The sequence below is a fragment of the Globicephala melas genome, chromosome 18 (genome assembly GCF_963455315.2).
Source record: "Globicephala melas chromosome 18, mGloMel1.2, whole genome shotgun sequence".
Taxonomy (NCBI): Eukaryota; Metazoa; Chordata; class Mammalia; order Artiodactyla; family Delphinidae; genus Globicephala; species Globicephala melas.
In genome coordinates, this window is record NC_083331.1 from 5,493,972 (window position 1) to 5,518,390 (window position 24,419).

Here is a 24,419-nt window from a genome sequence, read left to right on the forward strand (position 1 = left end):
GCGGAGCACGGGCTCCAGACGCGCAGGCTCAGTAGTTGTGGCTCACGGGCCTAGTTGCTCCGCGGCATGTGGGATCCTCCCAGACCAGGGCTCGAACCCGTGTCTCCTGCATTAGCAGACAGGTTCTCAACCACTGCGCCACCAGGGAAGCCCCAGGGAGGATTTTTTTTAACGCCTACATGAATAATTTAAGAATTCTTCATTGTGGACCTTTCTGCTGTGATAAAATGTCACAGAAGGACTGCCTCCCACACCCCCGCCCCACTCTCTTTTATTTACCAAGTGTAGTTTGTTATAACAAACAAAGCAGTATTTTGTGTTTGACTATTTTTTAAAAGTTGAATTCCTTTCTTCTCAGTCATTGTGAGTCCTGCATGTCCTTAGTTCATGTGCTGTCAGCTGTGGGTGTTAATCAAGTGTTAATAATAGTGAAAACGCAGTACTGGGCATATCACTAGACCCAGCTGTGATAAATGGAGAATTAGAAGTGATTAGATGAAGTAAGCAGGTAGAGATGTATCATAATTTTGAGAGGTGAGCTTTGTGTTTTTGAAAGGGCCAGGAGAGGTGCGATTTATGGAGGGAGGGAGGAGTGCATTTTCCTTACGAATTACTTGGAATTACAGAGAGAATGGTCTCTAGAAGTATATCCTAGCCTTTGTGTATAGGTTTATATCTAAATCCGGGGTTGGCAAACTGGCCTGTGAGCCAAATCCTTGTGCCTGTTTTTGTACAGCCTACAAGCTAAGAATAGTTTTTACATTTTTAAAGGATTGTAAAAACAAAACCAGCTAAGAAGAGTATGAGACAGAGGCTTGTGTTGATATATGGCCCTGAAATTTAGAACACTTACTGTCTGGCCCTTTATAGAAAACATTTGCTGACCCCTGGTCTAAACTGTCCCTAAATTACAAGGACTGGAGGAGAAAATACCTACGGTGGCACATGATTTAGAGCTGTTGGCGTACGGTGTGCTAACCCTTCAGGTAAAACACGGTGGTGTTATTTTTAAGCACTACTTTGCCGTGTTTGAATCTCCTTAAAACTCTTTAGAGAGTATTGTCAATAAGACAGAACAAGACTATGTTATCATTGAGCTAACCTGGTACAATTTGTATATTCATTTGCCCTTTTCCCTTAAGGGGAAAACATTTTTCGTAAGAGCAACAAGTGGAGAATAATTCTACCAGATTTTAGAAAACAGTATCCATAGTATCAAAGCACCAGTAATTAAAAATATGTAGAACTAGAATAAACACTGACAGGTGGATCCTGTGGAAATAAGCCATGGACAGACATCTTAAATGAAGATTATTTAATGAATACTCTCATCCACTGTGCCACCAGGGAAGCCCCTAGGACAGTTTTTTAAAAACGCATCTGAGTTGAAAAGTGTGTGCATAGTGATTAGTGATGTAAAATATTTATGAATTTCTAGAGGGGAATGTGACAACATTTTAAAAAATATTTCATATATCACTGTTGCAAGTGTTGTCCTAAAATAGGCTTGAACTTCATATGTTGTGTTTCTGTCTGTTTCAGTTAGATGCTGGTGTGCCAGAAAAAATAAGCCTCATTTCCAGAGATGAGAAGAGTGTACTTGTGGTGACTTACAGTGACTTAAAGCGATGCTTTGAAAATACTTTTCAAGAACTGATTGCAGCTGCAAATGGTCAGTTGTAGTATTTGCTTAAAAAAAAAACCAGGCGGGATATGGCCGAGGAGCTTATTAACCAATAGCAAATTGCACTACAGCTGAACTGTTCTCATCATCTCATTTCGCGTTTGGGAAACAAGCAGAAGATGAGCAGAGCTGCTTGCACTTGGGTCAGGTGCGCTGTTACTTGAAAGGAAGAATGTTTCACTTATCCTTGAGCTGTGGCTGCCGGTGGGCCACACCTGTGAAGAGTTTATTTTAGATTAAGGAGCACCGTTAGGGGAATGATGTTCCAGCTTTTGTTTTTTCCACTTGTATATGCACTAATTTTAATTTTTTAAAGACTTTTTTCTGATCTTTGAACTTTTGCCACATTGTATACTTATTAAGGGAAACGATTTGCAAGGAGGTTTTTGGGAAACAATGCTGGGCAGCATTTTTGTCACTGAGGGTTGCAGAATTTGCTCTTTTGGGGATGGGTTGCCCTGAATAACATAAGGGACCAGGTAAATGATTTCATGGAAGTACCATATAGTGCATAATTCTTGTAAGAGTATTGTATGCAAGCTCTGTATGCCACCCGCTGTTAGTTCAGCTTGAGATTTTTTTTGTGTGTTTTTTGTTTTGTTTTTAAGAACACACAAAAATTTCAGTGACTTGTTGGGTGTGAATTCCCCTACTAGTTGATTTAAGTCCTTTCTGAATGAGGGTTAGACAAACAGGAACTGAAGGAGCACACAGAGCTCTTTGCTCCAAATTCAACCAGAGCCTTTTTTTAAAAAGGCGTTTCCCTGCTAATCAGATACATTTACATTTATGCCATTTTTTAACAGAAAAAAATTAAGAAATTGTGTTAAAGGCCTGAAGTTCAGGAGTATATTGCTTTAGGTTTTTCCCAGTTTGCTTTTTTGTATAAAGTTCTGTTCTTTGAACCACAGCTTTATTATGGTACTTTACACTGGATACAGATACAGAGACACTGTTCAGAAGACGAACTAAACACAGCGGTGGTCTGGCATCAGGAGCTTTCTGAAGTTTTACAGCCTGAATCTGGAGGGAAAACAATCTGCTGTGCCTTTGCAGTCACTGCTTAGCCCAAAGTAATAGTGCTTTTGATAATAACTATGTGGGATATTCCTGAATAAGTCAGTCTCAAAAGTCTGGAATTTTCCTCCTCTTAACTTTCTTAACATTTGGACGTGCAGTTGTCGCCAAACTTGGGTATTCATGGAATTTCTAGTTAATGAAATACCTATACTTTGATACTGAAGACTGCCAAATACATAGGAATTTTCTTTCATAAAAAACAGTAATGAAGACTCTATCTCCTTTCCCAGCACTGAATGTTTTGCTAGCACTGGGTGCTCATCATGCAACTATGAAGAAAATGTGGAAACTCAAAAGGTCAGGAAAGACTTCCAAGCACTTGCAACTGATGTTACAGTCTTCAATTTTAATAACTATACATATTTGTAGTTTTCAGAGAAGTTTTTAATATTTCTCTGTCCACTTTTTATAAGCTTTAAAATGATTTTCTCTGCCTTGAGATTTGCATCAAGAAAAAGCACCTCTTCACCCAAAATCTTTGAAGACTAGAGACACGCTTTACATGTTTTAACAAGTGTGTTTGAGTCCACGTCTGGTAGCATCAGTTGTTGAGTTAAAAAGAAAATCAGTTATTGCATTTGATCAGGATGGATTTTAAAAGAACATAATGCTCAATATTCAAAGGATAATTAACATTTGCCACCATAATGTTCTTTTTTTATGTAAAAGGAACAGGAACTTGGAGACATTAACATGCAAAAGTCTTTTATCATTATTAGCTCATGTATTTGACAAAGAGCAGCTGTCTTTTTATATGTTTTTTGACAAATCATATTGTAATTCTTTTGTACAAAAAAGAACTACTTGTATTCTAGAAGAAATATGAAATGCTTAATTTATAAGCGGGCTGGAGATTTTTTCCAATATTGTTTTCTTTGAAAATGAAAGGGGATCATCTATTTTAGTTTCAGGGTCTGGGAACTTTTTGAAAATTTAATTTGTGGACCAATGTTTTGCAAAAGCTAAGGAAGGGCAGGGGTAAAATAGGGCTTGATTTTCTCATTCTGTGTAGACCAGCAAACTTCCCTCTGCGAGGCCGGTTCAAATCACAACCCCAAGAGTGTTTGCATCATAAATGCTAGCTTGCTTCAGCCCCTAGTAACCTCAGGACTTGGTTTGAATAAAAAGGTAGACAGCTGATATGTTTTCATGAGTAAATATTGTCAGCCAGAAAACAGTTGGTGTCAGGTAATACGTTATTTTTTTTAAGCTTTGTTTTATATTTATTTTTCATTTAGTTTTTATTGGGAATGGTTTTCAATAGAACTCTTAGTTCTGCTTAGGTGTTTTTTGGGGGAGCCCTCTTTTCCATAGTGTAATTCCATTTAACAGGTTGTCTAAAAGTTAGTCTTTTTAATTCATAGGAAGATTTTAATATCTGAAAGTACTCAAATTAAGGATATAAACTTGCACACCTTCCTGTTACGACAGATACAAGCACAGAACGGACAACCCTTGAAATCATGTAACGTTGGTCATTTCGATTTTTTGTTACCTATTTTAAAATCTGTTAATGTATTTACTTCATTGTAAATATTTTTGAGGGTACCTTTGTATTTTGCTTTTGACCTTGGTTCTGTAATTTGGATGTCAACAACTTCCCTGAAAAGCACCAGTATGTTAAGTTCTAATGTCATGATCCCAATATGGGTTATTCATCTTTAATCCTGTTTTCAGTCTCTACGTGTACAGCAGTATTTTTAATAAAGAATTGCAGAGAGAAGATGGTCCTTTTTTTTTTTGCTACCAGTTCATTTAACAAGATGATGTTTGTTTTATGATTGGTACTTAAAAGGCCAAACGTTTCATATGTGTTTTGGAGGAACTTTTGGTCTTTGGATAAAATGGTGGCAGATTTATTTGTTAATTTACCAAATATCTGTTAAATGCCTAACTTGGATCTGTTCTAGGCACCAAAAATGCGGATAAGTATTTTAAGTACTTGTTCTTTACAAAATGTGGAGTTACACCCAAACATTTCTAAACAGTACACGGCATACCGTGTAGTTTAGGAGGGAGGACCTACCTACACGAAAGGAATGACATCTGCTGGTCTTTGATTCAGACGCGGTTAATTTACTATATAGGTGAAGGTTCCTCTCCCCCCACCCCCCCAGAAACATCATTCCGAATAGAAGGGTAGAGAAGGAAAATATGACAAAATGGTAATATTTGTTGAAACTAGGTACTCATTCATTAAATATAGGCCTACCTCAGACATTGTGGGTTCAGTTCCAGACCACTGCAATAAAGTGAGTCACATGAAGTTTTTGGTTTCCCGGTGCGTACAAAAGTTATGTTTACACTGTACTGCAGTCTGTTAGGTGTGCAACAGCATTATGTCTAAAAAAAATGTATATACCTTAATTTAAAAGTACTGCCATCATGTGAGCCTTCAGCAAGTTGTAATCTTGCAATAGTAACATCAGAGGTTCCTGATCACTGTAACAAATATAGTAATAATGAAAAAGTTTGAAATACTAAGAGAATTGCCAAAACGTGACGCAGAGCCCTGAAGTGGGTGAGCAGTTGCTGTTGGAAAAACGGTGCCTTGAGACCTTCCTCGATGCAGGGATGCCGCAGACCTTCAGTCTGTAGAAAAAGCAGCATCTGTGAGGTCTGCCTGTATTTATTGAATGCCTGTTATATGTCAGGCATTGTTCTAGGAACCAACAGCACTCTGACAACAACAGACAAATATTTCTGCTCTTAGAGAGCTTTCATCCTATCAGGGAAAAGGAGTATATAGTAGTTAAGAGGTAATAATGGTTATGGAAAGAAAATAAAGTAGGGTAAAGGGCGTGGATAGGGTTGCCAGATTTAGCAAATTAAAATAGACAACACAAAACTGAATTTGAATTTCAGATAAACAGTGGATAATTTTCTTTTTAGCATGAGTGCGTCTCAAGTATTGCATGGGACACAGGATCATGTGTTTATCTGAAATTCAGACTTAATTAGCCATCCTGTGTTTCATCTGGCAACTCTAGGTGTGGGGAGTTTGGTGGTGATGGTAGAATGTCAGATGGGACGATGTGACCTCCTTCTCAGGTCTCCCTGAGAAGGTTGTGTTTGAGCAAAGACTTGAAGAGAAGGAGCCAGGCATCGCAGATGTCTGAGGGAAAAGAATCCCAGGCCAGGGAACGTGCCGGGAGCGTCTGAGGCAGGGCAAGCAGGCTCCCAAGGCCAGAGCAGAATCGGCAGGAAACTTTGGCGTTCACTCCTGCAGGGGAAGCTTCGAGGAGGATTGTGAGCAGGAATAGCATGGCACAGCATTTGAAAGGATCACTCGGGCTGCTCGTTAGGGGGTTTGGGGCGGGGTGACGGGGAGATAGCTGTAGAGGCAGTGGGAAGCAACTGGATTCTGAATACATTTCAAAGGTAGAGCCAAGAGCATGTCCTGATTTGTGATTTCTAGGACGTGGAGTAAGAAAGAGGAGAGGAATCAAAATGACTGAAGATTCTGGCCCACTACTGACAGGATGGAGGATTCTGCTGAATTGAAAGAGATGGTTGTAGGAAGAAAGGGGTTTTTGGAGGGAGGAAGGGGGGGGTTGGCACGGGGAAGACGGGGAAGTGAGGAAAGACAGTTGGGAATTTGGTTTGGGGCCTGTTAAGTTTAAGATGTTTAGTACACGTTTGTGCTGGTTTTTTATTGTTAAGTGACGACGGACCGTAAACTTCAGTGGCATAAAACAACCCCCATTTTACTCTCATGGGTTCTGTGGGTCAGGAATTAGGACAGGGCACAGCAGGGACGGCTTAGCTCTACCCATTATGTTGGACCTCAGCAGGGAAAACTCCAGTGCCAGGAGGGTGGGGGCTGCAGTCATCCGACCTGGCACCTGAACTGAAGGTCATGAACTGGACTCAGCTGGGGCCGGTCAATGGAGGTCCCAACCCGTGGCCTCTCCGTGAGGCTTGGGCTTCTCCAGCTCTGGCGACTGCGTCTCTGGTGGGACCGGTTGGAGAATGAGTGGCCTCGGGTGGAGGCTGATCTTTTCTGGCCTGGCCTCGGACTCATGCACGGTCACTTCTGGTACATTCTGTTGCTGACGAGTCACAAAGCCCGCTCTGATTCCAGGGGAGAGGAATTGGATGGGGAAGTGACAAGGACACTGCCAGAGCTCATGTGGGATGGGAGGTATTGGTGCAGCGAGTTCTTGGAAAATACAATCAAGAGATATTGGTTTAGCACTCACATAGGAGTTCGGAGGTTAGGGGGAGAGCTCTGGCCTGTACATGCAATTTGCAAGTCATTATCATATAGATGTCATTTCAAGCTTTGAGGTTGACTGAGAGCATGAAGAGAGTTAGTATAGACTGAGAAGTGGAAAGGTCCAGGGGCAGAGCCCTGGGGTTCCTGGAACACTGTTCAAGGATCAGAGAAAAGAAAACCAGTATGAGGCAGAAATGACCAGTGAGGTGGGAAGAAAAATCTGTGATGTCCTAGAATCAAGGTGTTTCCAGGAATAAGGGTCAAGGTGTTAAGACTGAGACTGAAAATGGCCACTGAGTTTAGCGACGTGGCGTCATGGATAAGCTCCCCATGGAGCAGCTCCTTTTCAGTGAGTGGGAGAGAAAGCTCGGCTTGAGTGGGAGGAGAGGAACCAGAAACACAGAGTAGTATAACCAGCTCTTTCAAGGAATTTTGCCGTGAAGAGGAAAAGAGAAATGGGGTGGTAGCTGGAGGGGAAAGCAGGGATGGAGGGTTTTGGGTTTTGCCAGATGGGAGAGGTAATAGCATGTTCGTATGATCCAGTGGAAAAGGGAAGATGGGCAGGGGTGAGGGGTGGTGAGTTGCTGGAGCAATGGCCTTGAGTCGAGGAGAGGGAGGGGCTGCGTGTACCCCGGGTGTTCTGAGTCGGGAGGGCAGAGTGTCCGTGGTAGGTGGGCAGATGTGATGGTGGGATTTTGAAGTTCTCTTGACTCCTTCAGTCGTCCCATCGATGTGAAGGGTATACTGATAGTGCCTATCACATTGGGTTGCTTTGAAAATTAAATGAGTTTATTTCTCTAAACCACTTGGAATAAATAGTTCCTGGCACATAAAACTTAGTTGCTATGTTTGAGTCTAAGCCCTTACTCTTTTTCAAATGGGTTTTTCCTCTGTGAAGAGTTGTGGTGATCAATCAGGTTTTTTTCATTTTAATAACCCTTTATTGAAGAGCATACACACGTGCGTTTGCATGTAAGGGTGCAGCTCAGTGAATGATCACGACGTGAACGTACCTATTTCCCACACCCAGATCAAGAAATAGAACATTAGTGGCATCTAGTGGGTTTGGGGGGTTACTTTGTTTTGTTTTTTTTCTCTTAAATGTCTTTAGTTCAAAAAACAGAAGGCTAGTCATTCCTGTGTTGGGATCCAGGATATTTCTGAAATATTTCCTGGCCTGTGAAATCCGTAAGTCTGGGAATACGTTTAACACTGAGGAGTCCAATAAACCTTGCTGGGCTATCCTGCTGCTGGACAGAAGAAAAAATTCCGTTCCCAAATGTACAGTAAGTTTCCAGAGTCATGAGAAAACTTCTAAACGATGACGTGACCCCAATTCCTTGAACATTCTTCAAATCCTTTGCCTAAATTAGTGACTTTTGTGTTAAGAAAACCAGTAACATTTTTAAAGGATTTCAGATTCTCGAAGATAAAATGCTTTTTGCCCTCTTCAGCTAATAACCACAAATTTATTGAGATTAGTCATTTATCCCTTGTTCTCGCCTTGTCCCAAAGAAAGCAGGCCTGTTTTCCCTGGAAGTGTTTCTCCAATCTGGTTTGCTTATGATGTTATTAGGAAGGTGATGGTATGACCGCTTTCTAAGACAATGTGTTGGTCACTTATTCTATGTCTATTAGTGATTACCTCAATGGTTCCTCTTTCTAGGATGTGATCCACAAAACAAAATTGAAGAATACGTAGCTAGTGTCCTTTTCTTAGGGAAGCTCTCGTGTCACTGCCTAGTTATTTCGTATGGTTCCCAGCACACAACCTCTAATACACAAATATACACCCACGCGCGTGTGTACACACACACGTTCTGTGATTATAGTAATGTTAGTGTTTGGGAAAGCCTGCCTCTTTTTTAATTGAGGGGACTTTGGTCTGCAGCCAGCACTCGCACTCAGTCTGTACATTCTACTTGTGATCGTATTCATTTTATATTTTGATTCTGATTTACTGTTCGCAGTGTCTCAATCGTTGAGAGCAGCCACTCTGTGGACTGGTAGAAGCTCTGTGCCCCGTCTTTAGTGGCGCTTGGTTTCTGTTTCTTGTGCCGGATTAGTAATTGGTATTTCGTGAGCTCACCCAGAACACCTGTCCACTCCCCCGCCCAGGGAAACCAAGACCCCTTTTTTCATTTATACGCAAAATGGAAAATATATGGATGTTTCTGTAAGTTAATTTTATTATATGAAGATAGCATACAAAGTACATTCATAGTGACTAGAGATGTAGGACGAGATTCTCTCTTACTTATATCTGCAGCATATATTCTTGGTTTGTATAAAAGTAACTTTAAAATTCCAGTTTCCTTAAATAGTTCTGCACAAAACACACACACACACACAAATATACATATAGTTACTACCACTGTCGGTCAAAGACGCGCTCCTTCTTTGATCAGTTAAAAGGGGCCGACACGTGGTTGTTTCCTGTGTGGCATTCTTAGGGGCTGGGAAGCGAGGCGCAGCCAGAAGGCTGAGGTCACCTTCTCAGGGTTTGGACCCACTTGCTCCACGGGCCTGAGCGTCATTCTTAGACCAGCTAGATACAGGCTCGCGCGTGGTTCCCGTCCCCTCCTACCCACGCTGCTCCGTGTCCTTGATCTCACAAGTCCTGAAAGGGAGTACTTGTCCCCTCGTTGTTCAGGCCAACCATTTCTGTCGGAGATGACAAATGGGTCTAATAATACCATCAGTCCACTAGTGATTGCATTTTCAGTGCTGTTTCAATGAACCCGTCTGGGACAAGCCCTTCGCCACTGGATACACTCATTCCTCCCAGCTTCCAGTTTTCATTCTATGTTAAGACTCCAGATAAAACCGGACTGATGGGACAGACCCGAGTCTCTGAGGAAGCCGGATTAACACAGTCTAACGTGTTCTTTTGGAAAGATGGTATTACTAAGGCCTCTTAATGATTAAGAGTTAGATTATTGAAATCAAGACATTATATGCATAGCTAAGGTTTTGCTTTGTTTTCACTAACTGCTGGATCCTTAACTGATTTGAGAAGACAGGAGAATCGATTGTGGTCTTCTTGTAATTGCCCTGTTTGACCTCCTCCCGGTTACCTGATTTCTACTGTTGCCAGGGGTCACAGGTGCTCTCGGGCTTGTGAAGAACAGGAAGAAGGCCCCCCTCTCCAGGGCCCTGGCCCGATACTGTCTGCACTTGACTCTTGCTGGAGACTGGCCAGAGGCTCCTCCAGCAGAGTCCCCGCCCCCGGAAGCAGCCGATGTCTTGCTGGGGACGTTCCAGCTCTCCCCCATCTCTTCATACGAAGAGCCTTGAAGCGAGACTGTGGCACACGGGGCAGGAAGCACAGGCCCATCTATCACTTCCGTCTCAGGTTCTAGAGTTAAGAAGGGAAGCGTCCTCTTCTCTACCAGGAGCAGTGATTCCTTGTGGCCTGTCTGGCTCCAGCTGGCCCCAGAAGGTGTGCACATCCTAAACACGCAGCATCACGCAGAGCCAGTGAGGGGTCCAGGGCCTCTGGACCCTGAGAAGTAGGCACCCTTTGGTACCCTGTCTCCCTATTTCCATCATCCTCAGACCCAAGGCAAGGCCCAAAGTAGATGAAAAGAGGCTTTTCTCCTATTGTCGGCTCACTAATGTCCTGAGTCCCCACTCTAGAAGCATCTTGCATAAATTACATACCGCCTTTTTCCTCAAGGAGCATAAAGTGCTTAGTAGACATTGGTCAATGCTCTTCTGTCTAAGAGGCGAGCGTGGGTAGGGTCTCCACCGAATAAGAAGGACACCTGGTTGACTTCTGTCCTCGGGTCGCCACGGTTTTCGGGAGTTGGTCTGGTCGGCGTGGAGATGGGGTTTTCACTCCGCCTTCTCTTTTTTCCTCCATCTATCCTAGTTTGGGTCTAGAGTAAACCTACACAAGACTGTTTTCCTTCTCCTCAGCTTCCTTTTATAACTAACTGTACGAAACAGGTTAATACCAAAAACTGAGTTAAGTGTCTTGACTAGATATTAATACTCCAGATGGAATCTGACAGTATCTTTGAAAACGTGGCTTTCAGCCGAACCGGTGACCTAGGAGACCAGACTCACTGGGCTGAGCTTCCTGGGAGCGGCGCGTGGGGAGAGGCGGCCTCCGCCCCCGGCACCCCCCGCCCCGCCCAGCTCAGGGGGCGGGGTCAGCGTGTCCTGCTGGGGGGCCGGCGGGGGGACGGGCTTGGCTTCGAGCTCCACCCAGCGCTGGCGAAAGCCGTGCCCCGTCTGGGAAGAGGCACAGAACCCATCCCATAGCTGAGGTGGTGCAATGTGCTTGGTCGTTCCAAAAATTACGTTTGGCCTTTTTTGGCCTCCGCTCACCGCCCACCCCCTGTCCTGTCTGCTCCCTGGCTGGTTCTCGAACGTGGACCCAGTGGCACTGTCCCCATCCCACTCCGTCCCCGTGCCCTGTCCTGTTCTCTTCCTCTCTCCCCTCCTCCTCCCAGGCCGTGTCAGATGCTGCAGGGCCCCAGAGCCACGCCTTTGCAGCACAGGCCGGTGACAGGTGACAGTGTGTGTCATCAACCAGCCGGAGCCCGGCGGCCCTGGGGCCCCGGGGAGGAGAAGCAAGTCCTGGGGCTGAGGAAGGATTTCTCCTACCCTCTGAGTCCCGCGAGGGTTGGCAGTGGTGCTCTTGGCTTTATCTATCTGGGGTTACATTCTTGTTAGTCAAAAGAGACAAAAAGCACTATTAACAGTCACACAAAAGCAGCTAGCTTCTGTGGAAAGGAAAAGGTGTCGATTTATATATGCATAATACTGGCAAAAGCTACTTTTCTGGGGGTATAAATACACACGTGGTTCTAGAAAGAAGGCTGTGCTGAGTCGGGCTCTAGACGGGTGCAGTGGAGTACGGGACCACGGAGTTGTAGTCGGGTGGGGGAGAGCAGCACGAAATCTTCCTCTCCAGCTCCGAGGGGTCATAGGTGAATCTGCGCCGGCCTCTGCTGAGGTGCCCACAGCTGGCATGGCAGAACGCGGGTCTGCTGAGGTCAGAAAGGCCCGACTCCTTACTTGTACTTGTTACTCTCAAGCTAAAGAAAGAAAAGAAAAGAATCAAAGTTGATTTCTTGGACACACTCAAGTCCACCCCTTAGTGGGTCGTTTGCTCATAGGCGTCCTGGGGTTCATGGCTGTGGAGTCCCACCTCGCCCTCTGCCAGGGTCTCTGGAGCTGTGCACGGCCTCTCTGCCACCAGCTGGGCGTCATTCCGCCGGCCGGCCAGGGCCCAGGGTGGAATTAGTTAAGGCAAACCCAGAACTGCTGGTGGAAAATAGCCCCCAGGCTTGGGTCCAGCCCTCCCCTACGCCTGTGATTGGCTCAGAGATGCTCCCCAGCCCCGCAAATATTCAAGTCGAATCCCTGGAACCTGTGAAGAGCACTTTATAAGGCAAGAGCTGCGACTCAGCTAAAGGATCTCCGCAGGCGTCGCCTGGCCTGCGTCCCCCAGGTGGGACTCAAGCACAATCACACGCGTCCTTATAAGAGAGGCGGAGCGGGCGTCACGGCGCACGCAGGAGGAGCGGGAAGGTGGGGCCGAGGAGACGCCGGGGGCGGCGCCGCTGGAGGAGGAGAGGCACGGTCTTCCCTGGGGCCTCCCGAGGGAGCGCAGCCCTGTGACACCTTCATCTTCGACGTCCGGCCTCCGGAACTCCTGTGTCGAGACACCGAGTTTGTGGAAGTTTGTTACAGCCGCCTGGAGAAACTCCTAGAACGTCCTACGGAAAGGTGAGCACAGCCGTCCGTCTCCCTCTCCTGTTTGTGCTCCAGAGGAGAGGCATGTCCAGTTAAGGCGGTGTATCGCGGCAAGGGTGAAGGGGCAGGGGACTGGCTGCTGGCTTCCGTGCGTCGCATGCAGCCCAGGACGCCGCGCCGGGCAGAGGAGCTTTTCTTGTCCTCCCGTGTTTGGTGGGCTTAACAGCTGGGATGAGAATGAGAACCCCGGGCGCCACGACGTTGTTGAATTGGCTCTGCATTAGCGCGCCCAGCCTTTGATCCATGTTCTATGTTTTAGTCTCCGAGTAGAGGATGCGATGGGTGGTTTTCCTTTTTTCCACACGGGAAAGCGTTTCTGGAAGTGTTTTAAAGTAGGAGACAAAAGCGCGTGGGTCCCGCTTCTCCCGTCACTCCTCGCGGTGTCCCCTGACCTGCCCGGCGCGCGGCTCCGGGCCCCCGGGGGGGCGCCGCAGAGGACACGCGTGCGCAGGTGTTCGGGCCCGAACGTTCCCGGCCCTCCAGCTCCCTGGGGTTGATGCGCTGTGGGCCCCATGGCTCAGAGGCGTCTGTGGCCACCCTTTGACTTGGATCAGGGCCAGCAAACTAGCCGTGCGCTGGCCACCTGTTTGTGTTTTTTGGTTTTGTTTTAAGCAACAGATGTATTGACGTATAACTTACATACTATGCGATTCACCTATTTAAAGCGTACAGGCCAGTGGTTGTTAGTATATTTACAGAGGGCTCTTCAGGGCATTTCATATACATGGAATCACGATGCGTAGTGTTTCATGAGCGACTCTTTTCACTTAATTCAAGGTTCATCCATGTTGCAGCGTGCATCGGTACCTCATACTTTTTATTGACAAATCTTCTGTTGTACGGATATATGCATTTTAGTTATCCATTCGCCAATTGATAGACATTCGAGTTGTTTCTTCCTTTGGTCATTATGAATAACGCTGCTGTGAACATTTGTGTGCAAGTTTCTGTGCGGACGTAAGTTTTCATTTCCGCGGGGTATATGCCTACGGAGCTGAACTGCCGGTTCCTAGACTAACTCTGTTTAGCCTCTGAGGAACTGCTAGACTGTTTTCCGAAGTGGCTGCACTGTTTTATGTTCCTACCAGCGAGCATACAGGGTTCTAATTTCTTCATCTCCTCGCCAGCACTGACTCTGATTCCAGCCATGCGGGCAGGTGTGAAGAAGGGGTGTCTCATGTGCCTTGCATCTCCCTGATGACTAATGAGGTTAAGCATATTTTCCTGTGCTCCCTGGCCGCGGCTGCCTGCTTCTGTAGGGAGAGGTGACCGCACACAGCTGCAGCTCCTTGCTCGTGTACTGGGGACGGCTGCTGCTGTAAGCGGCAGAGGCGAGCCTTGGTTTACCCTCTGGCTCTGTGAGTCAGCAGAGCCCTGATTTGGGTACAAGAGGAGCAGGACGGTTCTGCCTGTGGGTGAGTCGGGGGCAGGCATTGGAACCGGGAAGGGACGAGCACCGAGAGGGTCCAGCACCCTGGAGGGTCCAGAGAGAGCCCACGTTTTCTGACGGCATTGCCACCGGCCGCTGTGTGGAGGAAGGAAAGCCACGGTCCACAGGACATGAGCACTCACTTGGAAGGGTTGGGGTGTCAGGAGGGCAAGTCTCATGACTGGACGGCAGTAGTCGGGCCCCTCCTGTGCCGCTGCTGCCGGCCCGGGATGGTGAGGGGTGCGCGTCCCCTCCCCGCCCCTGTGAGCAGGTCTCCATCTGACTGTGCACTGTTGACAGTTGGAGACATGGGGCTCCTTTTTACTGAGCGGCTGTGCTGCGTGGGCTCGGACTGCCTGTCCTTGCCCGTAAAGCAAGTTCTGTTTTCCCTTAAATCCCAGTCTTCCTTCCCAGAACATGGCACTCAGATGTCTGATTTTATGCCCTCTTTCCTGTCCTTCTGGGGAGAAAAAAGTGCTTTCTGCACGGCCTGGACACTATGGTCTAGGAGGGCAGGTAGCCCTCAAGTATCGCCATGAAACCCTCTCCCCCGGCACCTTCCTTCTCGCCCCTCCGGGAACTGGTCAGAGCCCCCCAGCGTCCTTACTCAATCTTCAGCGAGGCTTTGGGTTTACTCTCGGCCCAGGTGAAGCGCTTTAGCAAGGGAGAGGCCAGCAGGGTGCCACTGTCCAGCTGGTAGTCCTGAAGGGAAGAAGGGAAGAAGGAAAAGGTTACACCTCTTGCTTGACCTGGAGGGGCCCATGCCAATCGGGGTGTGATGTTGGGATGCGCATCTAAGGTCACTCCAGGCTCTGGCCTCATCTTCCACACTCCCTGCCTGTGAAGACACAGCATTGTCTCCATATCGGCAAGTCTAAACTTTGTCAGTCACAAGAAATCCCTGTGCCCAGTGACTGAGGCCCTTCCTCCTGACGGTGAAGAAAGCAAATGTAAACAAAAGGGAAAACTGCGGGTACCAGGTGAGCGTTTTTCCTAGTCAACTTTTATGCAAATTATTGCTTAAATATATTGAAGATAGTTGGGCGGATGACTTGGCAATGATATGTAAAGACTCTGAGAAATGATAAAGACATGGTTTAATTTTTCTTGAAGATTCTACAGAATTTTTAGGCCCTCCTGTGTGATGGTTTCCAGCCATTCTGTTTCCTTGTTGGTTCGTATTTAGCACTGAGTTTTATGCAGGGTCCTGACTCTGTTAACACGGCGTTTCCAGTGAGTGGACCCCACACGTGGTTCCTGCCACCTTCAGTCCCCCCGTGGCTCTGTCTGTGTCCTTAACTATCCGTTAGTAAAGGAGCCTCAGGAAGGGGCCGGCCCCAGTTCCCGAGCTACTCAGGCGGGCAGGGCTGAGGGTCAAAGAAGCCTTCCATGTTTTGTTTCGTATCGTCTCCTTGGTCTTAAAACCAGTGTTTCTAAGCAGCAAACCAAAATTTCCAGCCACTTTGCCTTTGTATTCACCAGCTTATTTGTAATTTTTTTTTTTTTTTAGTGTTTAAATAATCTTTCCTCTTTTTCTGGTGTGTTTGGAAGGTTTTGGTGTTTTTCAGTGGTGACTGTGCTGTGTCTCAAGGCCACGCTTTGTGGTCATCACCTTCACACCACAGTAGGGTTTTTTTTTTGCGGTACGCGGGCCTCTCACTGCTGCGGCCTCTCCCGTTGCCGAGCACAGGCTCCAGACGCGCAGGCTCAGCGGCCATGGCTCAGCGGCCATGGCTCCGCGGCATGTGGGATCTTCCCGGACCGGGGCACGAACCCGTGTCCCCTGCATCGGCAGGCGGACTCTCAACCACTGCGCCACCAGGGAAGCCCCCACCGTAGGTTTTACAGGCCTTTTTTTGGGTCACGACTCCATGAGCGGCCCTGAGATGCAGCGGCCGTGTCTCTTGTCCAGCCCTTCCTCTCCTCCCCTTATTCTCTCAGCCCGACATCCCAGATCTTTTAAAGGGACGAGCTGGTTGAGGCCTCTTGTTTGCTGGGCTGTATGGATCACTTTGCCCTGTGTGGTTGGGTGGGAACAGAGGCCTAGGAGATTCTTCCAGGATCTCAGAGCTGCTCGTGGGAGAGGGCTCTCTGTCGCACCACGAAGGTGCAACCACTCGCACAGCTTTGAGTTCCTCTAATGCTCTGAAAGCAAGGTTCCATCACTGATGGCCAAGAAGCTTAGAAACACACAGTGAGGTTTCGTAGGGGACTGAGTTACGCCCAGGCAAGGACATGGGCCCTGGAGTGAATCCTGGGTTATCTTCAAACTACAGAATTACTTTCAAATTAGCTCTGTGTATTCTATGTCTTGTCAGCCCCCCCTGAAATGGTCATTTCAGCCACCACTGATTACTGGCCCCCGTTGACCTAGAGCCACCGGACGACTGGAGTCTGGGTGCACTGAGTAGGTTCCTTCCACTTCCATTACTTACATCAAGCATGGACGTGGCATTTGGTGAAAGTTCTTCAAAGGTTTTGATTTTTTCCAGGCTGATGAAATTGAAAGCATTTACATATCTAAAGAAGAAGCAGAAAGAATAATCAAGACAGGAAAATGCATCCAGTTTTGATTAGTCAGGAGACATGGGCACCACGTCCCAGCTAAGGTGAACCCAAACACTGGGAGTCACCTCATCCCTCTTGAGGCTGCAGTTCTCTGGCTGTGTTTCCCTGGGAATGCAGACAGTGGTGCTACTTCCTCCTGTGGTTGCTAATCCACGTTGCGTAGTTTTGAGCAAGACCCCAGAGGGACCCTTGAGAGACGAGGCAGTGGTCAGGCCTCTGGTCCCCCGTGGAACCAGATGGCGTCGGGCCAAGAAGAGACCTGGGTCGTCATCTGGTCTAAACACCCATGTTACAAAGAAATGGGAAATGATGCCCAGAGAGGTGATGTGGCTTCACCATGTACAGCTGCTACTTCTGCAAGGACATGACCCGTCAGGGTCCCACAGCTGATTCAATGGCATAATCGAGCACCAGGGCTAGTCTTGTGTATCCAGGTTTGCGATCACAGATCGGGAGAAAGGGGTAGTATTTGGATGAGCTCCCTGTGGCTGCCTGCTGAGCTTTGGTTGATCTGTTAGGAGGGGCCGGCAGAGGGCCCCACTGTACGCCCCCTCACCTGCGGCCCTGTCACCACCGACAAGGCCCCGTCTCTTAGGCGAGCTCCCTATTGGGCCCAAGGCTAAGCAACAGACCGGAGAGGCCCGTGTAACTTTGACACCTTCCTCCCCAGGTCTGACCCAATCCGCCCCTGCTAATTTATTTAATCCACGCTTACTTTTCTCATCTTTAAAACAATGGATGGGGCTTCCCTGGTGGCGCAGTGGTTGAGAGTCTGCCTGCCGGTGCAGGGGACGCGGGTTCGTGCCCCGGTCTGGGAAGATCCCACATGCCGTGGAGTGGCTGGGCCTGTGAGCCATGGCCGCTGAGCCTGCGCTCCGCGATGGGAGAGGCCACAGTGGTGAGAGGCCCGCGTATCAGGCCAAAAAAAAAAAAAAAAAAAAAACAACAATGGATGACTCATCTGGGCCGGTTGTGAAGTATGAATTGTGCCGCTGACCTGTGACCCCAGCACCGCAGATCTGGGCCGGCCACTGGACTTCTTCCAGGCCCGTCCCAGACCATCGGTCTTTCCAGCTCTTCCCTAGTCGCCTGTCAAGCTTGACTGAACTGAGGTTGGAGCCCTAGGAGTGTACCGACTGCAGGCAAAAATGCTAGAAGGCCCACAGGATAGTCAAAGTCCTGAAACGAGTCCTGACTACACGGGGACAGGGAGGGAGCGTCAGAACACCTGGGTTAGAAGTTCTGTTCTGCCGCTTTCGAGCCGCACAGTTTTGGCGAGCTGTCCTCTGTGGAGCTTTAATGTCCCCACTTGTATACCAGGAACTCTTCATAGGATTGGTTTGAGCATTAAAGGAGGTGATGTATGCAAAGAGCCCAGCATGGTACCAGACCACACAGCACGTGTCTAACCATGAGCACTGAATGCGTGTGACACACGTGTCACCGCTAGGACTGAGGTGCTGACCCCGCCCAGCACGGCTACTCAGTACATCGTTCCTCCCTTACACCTTCTCCAATTTCCTCTAGGCTAACGAGAGGTACTTAGTTTGTCAGGTAAGAAAACAAATCCACTTTGTTGCATTTTATCGAAGGTATCATGAAAAAAGTCAAGGTCATTGGGGGGAACAAAAGAGGAGTTCTTCTAGAATAAGACAGACTAAAGAAATGAAAGAAAATGCAAAGTGTTCTTGATTGGATGATGCTTTGAAAAAAGGTACATAAGACATTTGGGGAAAATAATGGAGATTTGAAAATTTCATAGCATGAAGGGATTATCAATTTTCTTTGGTGTGGTGGCACAGAAGACTGTCCCTTACGAGATGTACACCAAAGTATTTAAAGGGAAGGTGTTACAGTGCCTTATGCCCTTTTCCAAAAGGTTCGGCAAAAGGAAAAATACACACACACACACGTATCGAGTACGTACACGAAATGAGGTAAAATGTATGTTTGGGTTTAGGAGGTGGGCTTTTTTCTATGTTTGAAAATTTTATAAAATGAAGTTGGGGAAAGAGAGATCTTACCTGACATTATCAGAACTTCCTGAATTAAACTTTGGAGCAGAAATATCTTCCTTGAAGAAGTCCTCTGAGAAGGCAGGAGTTGAGTACGTAAACCCACTATTTGCTGTCAGTATGGCATTGAGTGGGATATAGTCCTTGCCATCCTAAAACACCAAAGACAGGTGTAGTCACATGCATGTCTACTTCAGCCTGTTTCTGTGGGACACTGTTTCAGTTCAACTATGTCATTTCCACAATCTTGCTTGTGTCTGGGGAAGATAAGTCTGCACACACCCACACCCCCCCCACACGTGTTTTCTTTTACTCCTGAGCTCAGCTATTAATAGCCATTAAAATAACAGACAAAGAAGACACTCCCTTGACTTATATTGAAGGCATCTGGCCTTCTGATATTCTAGATAAATTTACCTGTTGTACATTGGCTTGAAGCAAGTCGCCTAGTTTTTCCACAAGTTCTGCGAATCTTGGCCTTTCTTTTGGGTCTTTGTGCCAGCAGTCCAACATGATCTGGTAGCTGTTGGGTGAGAGCACAGCAGAGATTGCTGGAGAGCAGTGGGGAGTACATAGACTGCCCTACACACTGGCCAAGGGATGGGTGTTGTCATGGGTATAAAGATGACGCTTCTCGTAGTTATGTAGTGTTTGCTCCACTTTTAGATGTGGGTACGCAGCCACGACACAAAAAGGCTGCTCGCGCCAGGTCCTGCTGGTAGTGGAAAACACGTCTACACAGGTAGACTCTCAAACCAACCCCCCCGGAGCCCATGACGACCCAGGCTGTTGGCGGGAGCGGGGGCTGAGCTCTGAGTGAAGCCGAGCTGTCTGGGGGGAAACGCCAGTGGTCACTCGGCCATGAAGTATCACGTCCTCCCCTCCCTGTGCAAAGCAGGACAGTGTCCTTAAAGGTGGAAAGTGGATACAGACACAGATATCCACGGGTGAATAGTCTGCAGTCTTAGGACCTTCTCAGGCTGGAATGACGGCTGCCCTGGGCTCCTGCATGAGCACATGGGATGTCTTACCCCCTCACAGTTGCCTTGCCGAGCTCAGCAGTGGAGGTGGGCAGGGGGAGGCACTGTGTACACGACCGACATCGCTTCCAAAAGGTGGACGCCCACACAGAGTGTGGGTGGCTCCTCGGGCCGTATGCTAGTTCCTTCCATGTGGCTGACTGCCCCACCCCCAGCATCTCAAACTGGCCTCTCCCCGCACAAGGCAAAAGTACAGGCTGGCTTCTGGATATGAAACCATTTGCCTTAGTGTCCCGGAAGCCGACTCTTGTCCCGGGATTTAAACGTCAACAGGGTTCCTCTGTGATGCTCCTGACACTTTAGGCCGAAGGGTATCGGGCTCCTCTCAGTCACGTCTGCAGGGAGTAGAGGTCTCTGCCTGCCCCTTCTGGGCAAACCACCTGCCAAGCATCTGTACACACACTGGCTTAAGGATCTATTCTCTTTGTTCTCGGGATGTTGATTGTAAGTCATCTCTTCTCTCGGGAGATCCCCTAGAGAGGACTCTGACCAGGTCGGATCAAAATCTGAATGGGCCTGGACTCTGGATCTGGGTCAGAACCCGGCTGGGAGCCCTGCTCAGGCAGGGACCTCCTCTCCAGACCCCTCACCTAACCCAGGGCCTGCCTGTGCGCACTCAACAGATGTCTGCTGAAGGAAGTCAGACTGATCTCCTAGAAGAGAACGCGCTGCTCCTTCCACGAATCCCTAATTCCCAAGGCAGACCGCAGACACGGCTGGGACCTGGGCGCTGCCGGGATGCGCCTGAGGTGACGCATCCCTGCTGCCACCTCTCAGGTGTGAGCCTGCAGGCGGCACCCACAGCTCCAAGTGTCTCTTAAGGCTATCCCTATTTTGTGTCAAAGTCTATGAGGTGGCTGACAGGGAGAATATAGGAAGGTTAAAAAAAAAAAAAAGCAGAGTATGAGGAGGGATATAAAAATAACAGTGAGAAAAGGTTGAAACTACAGGCAGAGTTAAGATGCACAATTTATATCATGATTTTGAGTAGTTTGACAGAGGCAGTGCTCTAAGCTTCCAGGCAGCTGGTGAAAGGAAGGAATAACCAGTTAAATGGTGCACATGAGCCAGAAGCTAAAAATAAACCAGCTACTTGGAGGAAGGATGGCTCTTCCCAGAACTGAAATCTGAAAGGAGGTTCTTGTAGACATCTCTCAACTGCATCATTATCATCCGGGTCATAATGACTTCATGGGATGGCCTTGTGCATCGTCTTTCAATGCTGGCCAAGTCTCAATGGCAAAAAATACCATTCAGTAAAAACAATTCTAAGAGGCAGAACAGTGTGGTCCAGGTGTGTCTGTCCAAAGGCTCTGATTTAACCCCAGGATAAACTTCTAGGTACCCAAGGGGTTGGGAGCACCACGTGGTCTTCAGAACGTTCCACGGGCACTGGTCTTCACAAGCAAACTCTCCTGATACTTGGCTGGTGGAGCTGAGGTCCTCCTTTCTGATAGGATATCTGCTTGCTGGGTACTTAAGTCTTTGTTTAGGGACGGACAGGAGTTCATAAAGATCACGTGTCTGAATTGCTAACTTTCCTCCATTTGTCCAAACTTCTGGGTCAAGACTCTTTTCAGAAGGTGATTCTGGTTCCCTCCCACCTGTGTCTCATCTACTGGACCTGTTTGACCTAAACCCTAGGGGCGGGCTGTGGGTTGACTTGTTCTAAGAGCGGTGAGGGCCCTTGGGTGAGTGTGCTGTGCGGTCCGGTGTCAGGTACCACTGCAGTGGGGCTCAGCTTATAGACACCAAGGAGGCTGGGACTCTGGGCTGTCGTCACTGCTCTCTGGGGGACACAGGACAGGTCCCTTAACTCTCCCTGACGAGCAGTGCCTTAGAGTGCGGGCTCAAGGCACGTGCTCCTTCCAGGCAACCCAGGCCAGCCTGCTAGCGACCACAGGGCTAGAGTAGTGTAAGACGGTCCCATGTGGATCTCATATTAAGGTCCGTTGACACATCTTACTAATTTATTGAGGTAGGTACAGAAATGCACGCTACAGAGGCAGGTGGTCACGAGACTCGAGTCTGGGATCCTCACCCCAGGGGTGTGGGCTGTGGCAGAGGCTGGCCTGTGTCTGCCTTACCTCGTCTAAGGCTCCCTCGTCTCTAGCAAGAAACAGATTCTCAGAGGCCACTGGAAGAACAGTAAATATATACACAGATATTCTATACAAGGCAGCCAAAGCAAGAAAGGCTTGAACCAGGCAAAAAAAAAGGGGGGGGGCATGCCCTGAGAGTAGGGAGCATTTGGTCAAGCAGAGGCCCCAGGCTTATCCCGACCAGCATCACTTCGCTGCTGAGAGGCAGCTGGTGGGGGAAATGCAAGGCCTGTGAACAGGATTCTCCCAGGTTCCTCTCTGCTGAAACCAGCCGAAGGGACCACCTGCAACGCTTGCTGTTGTTTATTTTGATTCTTGGTTTCTGACTTCTAGTTTCCACTCCTCTTGCCTAAGATTCAGTGCAAATCATCTCAAACACCAAAGGAAAAGAAAAAAAAAAAATCAAAACATTCATTATTTCTTCCCTTATTGAAAGACATCTGATTAAACAGGCTCTGGGCGAGGAATGAGTGACTCACGTTAAAACCGTTTTACATCACTAAGTAAACAGGTTTAATAAAGAAAAGAGACACCAGTTACACCCAACCCCATGGCCCTTCTAGAAAATGAGCCAGGGGTGACGGGACTGTGAGAAAAGCTTCCTTTCCAAGCTATCACCCAAGCTCCCAAGGGCACGCCAATTTAGACCAAGTTCAGGTCACAGAACCCTAGTTCTGAGAGCTGCCCTTCATCCTCACCAGGGCCTTCCCGCTGTTGGAACAAACAGGAGGGAAATGACTCCAACAGCTTTCAAACGCTGAAGGTTTGAATTCTGGACTTCTCAACAAACGAATCACAAAGCTCCTTCTTTGTTTTTATAGTTTCTAAAATAAACTCCCTAGAATTGAGGGACCATCCTTCTTTCTGTGGACTGGGGTACAAGTGCTACCTTATATAAAGACTTGAAGGTTTGATAAAGTCCAAGTGAGTTTTGGGCCCAAAGCTGATGTGAGTTGTTTTGGACCAGAACCTGGATAAGAATTGGAAACACACCCTGCAGGTGTGTAGCGTGGTGCTGGGGGCTCTGGACTCAGACTCGGTTTGCTTAACTAATTGGCAAAGTGGCAAATCACTTAGGTGTTCTGTGCCTTGGTTGTCTCATCTGTAAGATGGAGATAATAACAGCACCCACGTTATAGGGTTGTTACGAGAATGAGGTAAATTAATATGTTAAAGTGCTTAAGACAGTGCCTGACGCTTAATAAGCACTAAATAACTAATAAAGGCTGTGGTTGACGACCGCAGTCATTACTGTTAGTCACTGGGAACTTGCTTTTGAGATTTTCAGATTATATGAAAAGTCCAAGGAAATATTTAATTCAAAGCATGAGTGGACATATTAGACGTTTCTTCTAAGGAACATGGGGTATATTCCTAACTTAACAGTCCTGTGATCTAGGGAGCTCAGTCCAGAGGACTGCCTTTAAATCTGTCTCCTCTCTACTTAGCCGACAAATCATGAGACTTCTCAGAGGCTTAGTTTCGTCACGCATCCAATTCAGGTGAAAATTCCTGTCTGCCTGCCCCTCAAGCGGGCTGGGATCTTCGCTTAGAAAACTGTAAAGTGCAAAGTCATCTCATTTTAAACCAGACCTCCTGGTGTCTGCCCCTGTCCACCACGTAAAAGCAGTGAGCACTTGAGAACTCTCCCGCCTTTAAAATCCCTCTCCAGTCCAGCGCAGGCCTGGGGCTAATCTAGCCGCGTCCCCAGCTCTCAGAAGGGCCTTGTGCTTTGCTGGCAAGGACACCACGTACGACTGAGAAGGCCGGGTCCCTTCTCCCCTCTGCACTCAGGCCGCTCCCCAGCCCCGCCTCCGTGGCCCGAGTCCCCCGTCCTCACGGTCCCGGGTCTGACCTAGCTTGTCTCTGGGCCGTGAAGGAAAGAGAGGGCACTTTGGCCAAGCGCACACTTCCTTCGTTCCCTCCGACTCCTCCCAAAGGCCGTCGAGGGGCTCCTCACAGCCCCAAGTTGTGCGGGTGGGAGGGGGAGGGCCCCCTGTCTGTTCGGGAAAGGTGGTACCGCCGCGAGCATGGACGGGGCGGGGGGGGGGGGGCGAGTCCTTGTCTAGCAGCCTGACAGAACTGCCGGGGTCATCACCTTCCTGCCCAGGCCTCAGGGCAAAACACCCACAGAGCGTCAGGAAGACAGAGTCTGAGAGGGGCGAGCAAGCGCTTGTCCAAGGTGGACAGCCCTCACCCTGGTCCTCCCGTCCTCCTAGAGCCACGGGGCCAAGCGGAGGGGCCCCCGCCAGCAGCAGCCCCAGCCGCCTGCTCCGCACAGGCTGAAGGTGCCTCGTTGCCCACGCGGGCCTCTGGGGAGCAGGGTTCCTACCCAGTCCAGACCCCCGTTCCTCTCCTCCACGTCTCTCCCTACGCTCCAGCCAGCCCCCCACGGTCCCGGGTGTGGCTGGAGGGCCGGTCAGCTGCGGAGGCCGTGGGCCCACTTTGTGAGCGGGCACGGGGTCTGGCCTCCACTTCCCGGGCGGGCTGTTCAGTTGTGCCCGGGCTCCTAG

General features: G+C 48.3%; 2 protein-coding genes across 9 annotated transcripts in view; one reads left to right on the top strand and one right to left on the bottom strand.

The window, feature by feature from the left end:
- The window catches only part of PAN3 (poly(A) specific ribonuclease subunit PAN3), a 116,260-nt gene extending 111,773 nt beyond the window's left edge, over positions 1–4,487 (top strand). For 5 of the 8 annotated variants that reach the window (XM_070044090.1, XM_070044091.1, XM_070044092.1 and 2 more), the window contains 2 exons: positions 1,543–1,672; positions 2,596–4,487. In XM_070044090.1, coding sequence (XP_069900191.1) covers positions 1,543–1,672; positions 2,596–2,690 — 225 coding nt within the window. In that variant the 3' untranslated portion in view covers positions 2,691–4,487. Of the gene's footprint in view, positions 1–1,542 lie in introns of all 8 variants that reach the window. The other 3 variants (XM_030882603.2, XM_030882604.2, XR_004044818.3) reach the window with 2 other exon arrangements.
- A 4,676-nt stretch (positions 4,488–9,163) lies between these two features.
- FLT1 (fms related receptor tyrosine kinase 1) overlaps positions 9,164–24,419 on the bottom strand; it is a 173,145-nt gene continuing 157,889 nt past the window's right edge. Inside the window, exons 26-30 of the mRNA XM_030882597.2 lie at positions 19,182–19,287; positions 18,774–18,916; positions 16,617–16,701; positions 14,789–14,883; positions 9,164–12,031 (exon numbers count right to left, since the gene is read on the bottom strand). Of these exons, the coding sequence (XP_030738457.1) occupies positions 11,830–12,031; positions 14,789–14,883; positions 16,617–16,701; positions 18,774–18,916; positions 19,182–19,287 (631 nt within the window). The 3' untranslated portion in view covers positions 9,164–11,829. The remainder of the gene's footprint in view (positions 12,032–14,788; positions 14,884–16,616; positions 16,702–18,773; positions 18,917–19,181; positions 19,288–24,419) is intronic.